The sequence below is a fragment of the Metopolophium dirhodum genome, chromosome 6, assembly GCF_019925205.1.
Source record: "Metopolophium dirhodum isolate CAU chromosome 6, ASM1992520v1, whole genome shotgun sequence".
Lineage (NCBI taxonomy): Eukaryota > Metazoa > Arthropoda > Insecta > Hemiptera > Aphididae > Metopolophium > Metopolophium dirhodum.
The window spans coordinates 36219122-36230233 of NC_083565.1; the positions used below are offsets into that span (position 1 = coordinate 36219122).

Consider the following 11112-nt stretch of genomic DNA (forward strand, 5'->3'; position numbering starts at 1 on the left):
TATAAATTAACCGTACACACTTTATACCAGTTTAATAAAACCTATTGATCCGTCTAAATGTGTTCCAACTTTATCGTGTTCAAAGATTAAGAACGATAAAGTAGCATGATGGACGAAAAATGTAGATGTATTCAAGAAGGATTTCATTTAAATACCAATAAACAAAAAGTCAGCATTAAAATTTTTTTAATTTATTATTTAAAATAAAACGGTTGACAAAAATGTGGAGAAAAATTAGCTAAGGACTTTTCAGTAAGTACCTCACTGACAAGGCACTTAAAGCCCAAAAGCTTCATTCCTATAGAACTAGCTGAATCAAACACCGAAAAAATAGAAAATTTAGAAAGCGACATAGCCACAATAGAAATACGTATGAGATCATTTTTATGTATTGTGTATAACAATATTTTGTTGTACGATTATGCATGTGCATATTATGAATCCTGGTAAAAATAACCATTTACAAAACATGTAAGCTAATTAATGAAATGAACCAGCAAGACTACAACCATGGGCTACTCATATGATGTATATTTACACGAAAATTATAAGTTCATAACATTTTATAAGTTACAAAAATAATCGTATATTTGGAACAATTAGTTTAGAATGTTGACAATCTTTAACCACGAAAACTTAATTTTGAACTATCAAGCACGTGGCAGGGTGGTGGGTTAACATCGCCGGTATGTACGTCATAGACGAAACAATTAAAGCTAAAAAGCTGCATTCCTTTATCTTTTTGTAAATGGACTTTGTCTATTTTACGCGGTTGCAGATAGAGATTATTATAAATTAACCGTACACACTTTATACCAGTTTAATAAAACCTATTGATCCGTCTAAATGTGTTCCAACTTTATCGTGTTCAATGATAAAGCACGATAAAGTAGCATGATGGACGAAAAATGTAGATGTATTCAAGAAGGATTTCATTTAAATACCAATAAACAAAAAGTCAGCATTAAAAATTTTTTAATTTATTATTTAAAATAAAACGGTTGACAAAAATGTGGAGAAAAATTAGCTAAGGACTTTTCAGTAAGTACCTCACTGACGAGGCACTTAAAGCCTAAAAGCTTCATTCCTATAGAACTGGCTGAATCAAACACTGAAAAAATTGAAAATTTAGAAAGCGACATAGCCACAATAGAAATACGTATGAGATCATTTTTATGTATTGTGCATAACAATATTTAGTTGTACGATTATGCATGTGCATATTATGAATCCTGGTAAAAATAACCATTTACAAAACATGTAAGCTAATTAATGAAATGAACTAGCAAGACTACAACCATGGGCTACTCATATGATGTATATTTACACGAAAATTATAAGTTCATAACATTTTATAAGTTACAAAAATAATCGTATATTTGGAACAATTAGTTTAGAATGTTGACAATCTTTAACCACGAAAACTTAATTTTGAACTATCAAGAGCGTGGAAGGGTGGTGGGTTAACATCGCCGGTACGTACGTCATAGACGAAACAATTAAAGCTAAAAAGCTGCATTCCTTTATCTTTTTGTAAATGGACTTTGTCTATTTTACGCGGTTGCAGATAGAGATTATTATAAATTAACCGTACACACTTTATACCAGTTTAATAAAACCTATTGATCCGTCTAAATGTGTTCCAACTTTATCGTGTTCAAAGATTAAGAACGATAAAGTAGCATGATGGACGAAAAATGTAGATGTATTCAAGAAGGATTTCATTTAAATACCAATAAACAAAAAGTCAGCATTAAAATTTTTTAAATTTATTATTTAAAATAAAACGGTTGACAAAAATGTGGAGAAAAATTAGCTAAGGACTTTTCAGTAAGTACCTCACTGACAAGGCACTTAAAGCCCAAAAGCTTCATTCCTATAGAACTAGCTGAATCAAACACCGAAAAAATAGAAAATTTAGAAAGCGACATAGCCACAATAGAAATACGTATGAGATCATTTTTATGTATTGTGTATAACAATATTTTGTTGTACGATTATGCATGTGCAAATTATGAATCCTGGTAAAAATAACCATTTACAAAACATGTAAGCTAATTAATGAAATGAACCAGCAAGACTACAACCATGGGCTACTCATATGATGTATATTTACACGAAAATTATAAGTTCATAACATTTTATAAGTTACAAGAATAATCGTATATTTGGAACAATTAGTTTAGAATGTTGACAATCTTTAACCACGAAAACTTAATTTTGAACTATCAAGCACGTGGCAGGGTGGTGGGTTAACATCGCCGGTATGTACGTCATAGACGAAACAATTAAAGCTAAAAAGCTGCATTCCTTTATCTTTTTGTAAATGGACTTTGTCTATTTTACGCGGTTGCAGATAGAGATTATTATAAATTAACCGTACACACTTTATACCAGTTTAATAAAACCTATTGATCCGTCTAAATGTGTTCCAACTTTATCGTGTTCAAAGATTAAGAACGATAAAGTAGCATGATGGACGAAAAATGTAGATGTATTCAAGAAGGATTTCATTTAAATACCAATAAACAAAAAGACAGCATTATAAATTTTTTAATTTATTATTTAAAATAAAACGGTTGACAAAAATAAGGAGAAAAATTAGCTAAGGACTTTTCAGTAAGTACCTCACTGACGAGGCACTTAAAGCCCAAAAGCTTCATTCCTATAGAACTGGCTGAATCAAACACTGAAAAAATAGAAAATTTAGAAAGCGACATACCCACAATAGAAATACGTATGAGATCATTTTTATGTATTGTGTATAACAATATTTTGTTGTACGATTATGCATGTGCATATTATGAATCCTGGTAAAAATAACCATTTACAAAACATGTAAGCTAATTAATGAAATGAACTAGCAAGACTACAACCATGGGCTACTCATATGATGTATATTTTCACGAAAATTATAAGTTCATAACATTTTATAAGTTACAAAAATAATCGAATATTTGGAACAATTAGTTTAGAATGTTGACAATCTTTAACCACGAAAACTTAATTTTGAACTATCAAGAACGTGGCATGTTGGTGGGTTAACATCGCCGGTATGTACGTCATAGACGACACAATTAAAGCTAAAAAGCTGCATTCATTTATCTTTTTGTAAATGCACTTTGTCTATTTTACGCGGTTGCAGATTGACATTATTATAAATTAACCGTACGCACTTTATACCAGTTTAATAAAACCTATTGATCCGTCTAAATGTGTTCCAACTTTATCGTGTTCAAAGATTAAGAACGATAAAGTAGCATGATGGACGAAAAATGTAGATGTATTCAAGAAGGATTTCATTTAAATACCAATAAACAAAAAGTCAGCATTAAAATTTTTTTAATTTATTATTTAAAATAAAACGGTTGACAAAAATGTGGAGAAAAATTAGCTAAGGACTTTTCAGTAAGTACCTCACTGACGAGGCACTTAAAGCCCAAAAGCTTCATTCCTATAGAACTGACTGAACCAAACATTGAAAAAATAGAAAGTTTAGAAAGCGACATAGCCATAATAGAAATACGTATGAGATCATTTTTATGTATTGTGCATAACAATATTTTGTTGTACGATTATGCATGTGCATATTATGAATCCTGGTAAAAATAACCAGTAACAAAACATGTAAGCTAATTAATGAAATGAACCAGCAAGACTGCAACCATGGGCTACTCATATGATGTATATTTACACGAAAATTATAAGTTCATAACATTTTATAAGTTACAAAAATAATCGTATATTTGGAACAATTAGTTTTGAATGTTGACAATCTTTAACCACGAAAACTTAATTTTGAACTATCAAGAACGTGGCAGGGTGGTGATTTAACATCCCCTGTATGTACAGTTTGAATTAGTAGATTCTCATAATTCCCTTATCCTTTATATTTGTATTCTAACACGACGACAAAGTTACTTCTGCCAAAATAACTACGCAAGATATAGAACAGACAATAAAGAGTCTTAAAATTAATAACTTCAAATTCGGTGAAAATAGTTCTAGGCTTGCAATGAAAAATGAAATGTGGATTTACAATGAAGCAACTGGCAGAAGAAGTGCTAAACTTTCAATTAAAGAGGAAAATATGCGAGAAAAGAAGAGTCTAGCAGCGACGCCGACATCAAGGGTCGAAAGGTCTCGAAAATTCCAGACGAAATATCACCACCTGTAGCTCATTAGACAACAAATTCTAATAATGTACTTTTCACCTTGTTTGCACTGCTCGGTGGAGCCATCTACAATCTACGAGATATGTTTCCTCTGGCTCCGGACCACGCACTATAATTACAGCTTAACACTTTTTATAAATTGTTTTGTTTAAGAACAATGCAAATCTCAATGATCTTTCAACACAATATAAAAAAGATTTGGAGTAAGTACGACAATTCCCGAAGTAAGTACCTAAATTAGGTAGTTTTGACCACCTATTATACCAAATTTTCAATGGAATTCTATACTGAATAAAACCTTTAAATATAAAAAAAATTCTATATTCTCATCCCCAAATATATCGGATATCTTAATAATTTGATGATATTAATTTACCAACTGCTTTATACATTGTTAAGACGATAATAATACCTTAGCAATAATACATTGAAAATTCCTTTGTTGTTGTTGATAGTTATGAATTTTGAAAAAATTAAACAAAACTAAGTCTTATTTTTTTTTTTTTTTATGAAACAAAAACAATATTTTACGCTCATTGGGTTTTTATAAAATTTTATATTTAATTAAAATTCTAGTTAACCACGTTTTTTCTTAACATAACTTTTAAATAATTCACGTATGATATAATATTTATAAAAAAGAAACAAATTAATATATTGATAATAATTATATATTAATTTACATTGAGACACATATAACTATTTTTATAGCAGTCATTCTGTATTTATTTTTTTATGAACTCTTTTTTGCGACGTTTTTTATTATATTTTTTTTTTTTAATTTATACATTTATATTATACCCGATGAGTCAAAATAATGACTAAGCAAGATAACTCTTGTTTGATTGGTATATTATTTTTAAATTCATAATTAAGATAATATCAATTATGTACACTTTTATTACAACTACTTGTTAAATATCCCTTACCACGCATTTGATTACAATTTTTTTTTTACTGTCAATCCACAGTGTTTTGTATAACTCTATTGTATGTAGGCATATCAATATACCTATTATTTTTAGACAGTAAAAATGTTTTAACCACATGCAAACTAGCTAACATTTACTACTAAACAGTTATGTTCGAGCTCATGGGTTTTAATTCAATATTCTTTCAAATATTATACATTTATGAGCTTACAGATCATTAGACCACGCCAGAGGCTCATATATATGCATTTATTGAATAATATATAAAACCACGTTTCAGTTGAATGTTTTATTTGTATTTGCAATTATCATACGCAATAATGTCAACGTATAACATGTCTTATTTTTTTTTTATCATAATTTAATACATTTTGAAACAAATGTGGTAGAAGAGAACAAATAGCTATTATACAAGTATAGGTACACAATTGATATTTGATTAATTATTAAAATAATATAGAAATTAAACAAAATGTCAAGCATTTTTATTTATAATTAATTACGTTAAATGTAGTTGAAGTAAAAAACTTTAATTCATAATTCAGAACCAAATTATATCATACATTAATTATGTTCAATTAAGTAAACGTGTAACAATTATACCGTTAATAGTACCTACTTTTGAAAAAATCAACATCAACAAGCATAATATTGTTTTTACTTCATATAAAAAATGTCCACCATTATTAAATACAATGGAAATATCCACGATTAAAAAAATTTAAATTTGTAATGAAGAAATTAAATTATCACACCGTAAAAGTATGGAGGTGGACAATCTGTTGTTACAACGACTTTTGTATAACATTTCAACAACAACAACAAAATATGTTGAATCTTAAATGACAAGGTGCTAGGGTGACCATCGATCAAAACATTATATATAAATGTGGATAAAAATTAGCTAAGGACTTTCCAGTGTGTACATCACTGACGAGGCACTCAAAAGCTGCATACTTATAGAACTGGCTAAATCATATGACAATAGGTACACATTTTTATACCAGTTTAATAAAACTTATTAATCTGTCTACATGTGATCCAACCTTATCGCGTTTTAAGATAAGACACAATAAAGTAACAAGATATAGACTAAAAATGTGGACGTATTCAAGCAATATTGTTAATTGTTTTTTTATTGTTAATAGATTTCCGTAAATATTAATTGGTATAAATCGAATTACTTTATCTGTAATAAATGAAGTAGTACTGTTGAGTTAATGTATGAAAAAAGCAACAGGCAATAGATTATATAGATATAGATTCGTCAAAACGGAACAATTTCAACAAGGGCTGGCCGAAATTGAGCTGCAAATTTTAAACGTGAATATAGTTATTAGGTAGGTATATAAAAATGTTGCTGACATTCGTTCAAAAACAAACTTAACTAGTGTTTGAAAATTTCATGAAATTTAAAAAAAAATAAATATTTTAAATGTGTGAAATATTTCAGTATTTCAAAAAATTTTGTTTTATTTTTAAATAAGTTTTATACTAACATATAACAGTCATAAATAACCTTCATAATAGTATGGTACCAAACTGTAACATAACTTAACCTTTGGTATTATACATTTAAAATGGTATTCAAAATGTTTAAATATTTTAAAAGTAGGTATACAATAGTATACATGTAAATTGTATACCTACTGAATTCTTACATTAGAATTTAGAACACTGAACACTGTGTTCAAAAACTAAATAAATTGTGTTTTTATTTGTGTTAAAAAAATTTCAATATTTCCCCTTTTTTTTTGAAATATTCCATCATATTTAGTGTACTATTTCAAAATGAATTATTTCATACTTCAAACACTAAACTTAACAATATCCAGCTCAAGTGAAACCGTATTATGGGCTCACTCTAAACGTGGAATGTTTATAATGATTTATTAAGTTTCCAGTTTCGGAGGTTTCGGTTTAATTTAATTGCCATTTGAATCAGGAATGTCATGATATTATATGTTAACTGTGTTTTAGACATTGTGTTGTTTTGTTTAAGTACTGACGTCTGAAGATAAAAAAATATTACTCATGTATAGGGCTTTTTAAAATTAAATAGTTATAAGTAATTACCATTCTCGCCTTATTGAACTGTTAAATTGTTTCGACGTTTGTAATATTCAATAATACAATATTATTAGATGGAGCCTCGTTTACGATAATTTTGGTTTATTTAAGATAGTACACTATCTAGTATCTACTAGTATTGTACATTTTGATATTTTTGAAAAATTGAATTTTTACTGAATATAAAATATTGTATACTACCAATATTCCTATTTCATTTATTTTGCCAAAACACTATACCAGCGATTTTAAAACTGTACTCCGGGAGAGTAATCTATAAGCTCCATGAACATAATATCTGAATGAAATTAGAATAAAATAATTTTAGTTTATTATGTATACAGTATATGACATCAATATAATCAATATAATCAATATGATCATCCGTATATTTCATTTTGTAGTCGAAAACAATTTTAGCTTTTATCATTTATGTCACTTATGATAATATTATAAAGAAACAAATTATAAACAAATCATTCATGCATATTTTTTCACGAGTCAGTGGCGGCTCGTGAGGTTCACCAAAGGTGGTGCACAAGAAATGTATAAGATACCTATGTAAGATGGTAAAAATATTAATTTTGTTATAGATGCATACCAAAATAATTTACCTACTTAGTAATTATTAGTTGACTTGAGAGCACACTGGCGCAATTAATGGATAATGTACAATTGTACAGTTGTATCATTTCGACGAATAACGCGACATCGTGACACGATAAAAATAAGTTCGGTGCAAACATTAAAATATGCTCCAAACTACCATATATTATTAACCGACGTGACTGAAATTGAACGCATTACAGCATTAAACCGTGCTAGTGTACGTACAATATTATCCCCTGCTGGTAAGATATATGTAAAATATAGTTGATATACCATACACTATATATTATTCAATCTATGCACTTTGTATTAGCTAAACCCGCGATTCCAAATGTTGGCAACAAATAAAGATAAAAGATGTCAAACCTTAATACGATTTTGAACTCTTGAAAAAATGTACCGGTGTCGTATGATTTAACCACACGGAATTTATGAAATAGAAACAATGTTTTTCCCATATCAGAAGGCAACAATAAAAGATAGTAATTATCTACAGTAGGTAATTACTAATATTATAGAAAATATCTATTATAATAGATATTGTAGATAATATCTACAATTGTATACATTACGTGTTCAAATATTACATGACACACATTGTTAAATGTTTAAATATTTCATAGATACATATTTATTGGCTGAAGCTATGTTTGAGCATAATATGTTATCGATCGGTAAACTATATAAAAACATAAAAATTAAACTCCATGCGAGTTTATTGAATGTTGATCCGTATAAAGCTGAAAAAATAGCAGCAAAAATGATTTCTGAAGAACGCACGAAAGGTTCAATTGATCAGAATTTATTATAATTTTTCCTACCATGGATCGGTTAATTTGTCGATTTGCGTCGGTCAGTAAACTTATGCGTGTGTGTGTGTGTCGAACAAATCAAGAAAAATTTTGACTGCAGTGAAAAATTTATGCAAAAATTATTAATAAATTCCTACGCGCGATACAGGCAATCAGAATTAATAAACTTTAATAACAATATTGATTGCAAGTAACAACAATAACAAATTAATACGACCTTGAGGTAGATTACAGTGACGGCGGCTTTCGTGGTATCAGCAAGCCCGGCAATGAAGGATCAGACCGACCGTCCGATGTGGAATAACAGCAACAGCAACAAACGATGTTCGCTAATGGCGGACCAGCGCGACGACCCACAATTATTGGCGGTCAACGCGACGTTCGAAACGAGAACCATAGTACACGGCAGTCGACAACAATACTAGCGATCGACAACAGCTGCAACGGACGGCAAGAGACGGAGCACGTTGTACGAACAGCAACAACAGCGTACGGCAAGAGACTGATCTCGTTATACGGACTTCCAGTACGCGTACTTAAAAACGCGTCATGGCGGACGGCAGACGCGTACACCAGTCGCGCAGATCCGGAGCATACTATAGTCTGTACCGAATAAGAGGCTCTTATTAAGAGCTCATCGCCGCCGCACCGGGGCACGTCCGGGCGGCGCATGAAAACCGGTCGGAACTCGTGCATGACAGAGAGCGCTACCACAGCGTGTTCCGGCGGCACAGACTTCTATACTATAGATAAGGTACTCGGAGAATTTAACAGTGGGAGCGGTGAAGCCCAGCTGTTGAGCGCTTATCACACATCCGCCATTTTGTTGGTTGGCAAAAAAGTCATATTCACTATAATATTATAACACAAAATACTAATAAATAATAAATAAAATGTTTTAATTTTACTAATCTACACAAGTTGGTAACTTTTTTCAACTTGGTAATCGTACTTGAATAAAGTAACATTAGTTTTATTTTATTTTAGAAGTTTTAAAGTAAAAAGTAGGTATTATTCACGTAGGTTTGATTTATCAATAAAATCGATTTTATGATTTTCAAGAAGATTCATACAATTTTGATATTGTGTTAAATTATAATATATAGCGATAAAATAAGATAATAAAATAATACAAGTTTACAAGCAATATAAGTGTTTAATAAGTAACTACTGGTGATTAAAAATAATTAATTTAGTAAGTAAACGTCGTTTACTGACATTACAAATTGTTTTTAAATTAGACAAGTGATGTAATCTAATTTTTAAATATTGTTTAGAAATTAAGGTTACCAAATTTAATCTATGGTTTTCTAAAAAACCATCATTGTCACAATTTAGATCTTTAAAAATATTACTACTATATACATAATCTTTTACAGCAAGAATAATTTTGTTACTTAAACCTGGTATATTTAATGTACTAAGACCTAAAGTTAATTGAATTAAGGTATTTTCAATAACTCTAACTATTTTAATTACATTAATTGAACTTTTAATCAACCCTCCTCTATTTTTGACATTAACTAATATAGAGTGAGAATATTTATTAGGACATTTGGCAGGTTTTTGAAGGTAAGAAGGAAAAGATGGGAAATTTGATGGTACAGCATCAATTTTTAAACATGGTTTAGTGGTACCAGGTCTTATTTCATAATCATTGTCAATAAAATGAATACTGCATATACGACTCCATTGGGATGGTATAAAATTTTTTCGTCTCAATGCAATAATCCACTTTTGGTTTACATTTTCATTATTCAAAGGAAATCTGTAAAATAATGAAATACAGAAGAATTTTATAAAATTAGTATAATATAACAGATATCAATGATTCATAGAAACTATTGCATTTATGTATTACAAATTATGATTATAGGTACCAAATCGTTTATTTAATTTTAAATACATATAATTGAACTTACCGAAAAAAATGAATATTTTGACCGGATTTATACCTATTGGTACATCCATATGCCACACAAGATACTGGCATAATTACTATAATTAATGTAACATAAAAATCAGCTTAAATGTAATGCATTTACATTTACAAAATACTTAAATAATGAACCATCAGATACACTTTACTGTGCATAATACGAAAATTATTATAATGTTTTGCCAACCAACAAAATGGCGACCATGCGTTGATAATGCTTCAACCGATAACGCGAGTACATTATCTATAGTATAGAAGTCTGTGTCCGGCGGTGGCAGTTGTGTATCGTAAGGCGGCGGCGGGACCATATACCTATAAACTAATGGACGGCACCATTCCCCACTCCACCCTGCAATCAAAGCACAGTAATCATGTAAGAGAAAGAACGAAGAGAGAAAAGAGAGAAGAACATAAGTGGGGTAATCATCTAACATTGTATTTCACCCCCGTTCTCTTTTCTCTTTTACTCAATATCGTAACCCTGACCACTCTCTCTCTCTCTAAGCGCTATCCATATGTTTATAGAAAATCGCCGTTGACCGCACGCGACTTGCCGTCGGGACCAAAGTCCACGG

The 11112-nt window shown here is 29.9% G+C and overlaps 1 protein-coding gene across 1 annotated transcript in view; it reads right to left on the reverse strand.

Moving 5' to 3' along the window:
* The window catches only part of LOC132947769 (THAP domain-containing protein 5-like), a 42890-nt gene extending 32123 nt beyond the window's left edge, over nucleotides 1-10767 (reverse strand). The window contains exons 1-2 of the mRNA XM_061018010.1: nucleotides 10521-10767; nucleotides 9996-10366 (exon numbers count right to left, since the gene is read on the reverse strand). Of these exons, the coding sequence (XP_060873993.1) occupies nucleotides 9996-10366; nucleotides 10521-10591 (442 nt within the window). The 5' untranslated portion in view covers nucleotides 10592-10767. The remainder of the gene's footprint in view (nucleotides 1-9995; nucleotides 10367-10520) is intronic.
* Between the last annotated feature and the right edge of the window lie 345 nt (nucleotides 10768-11112).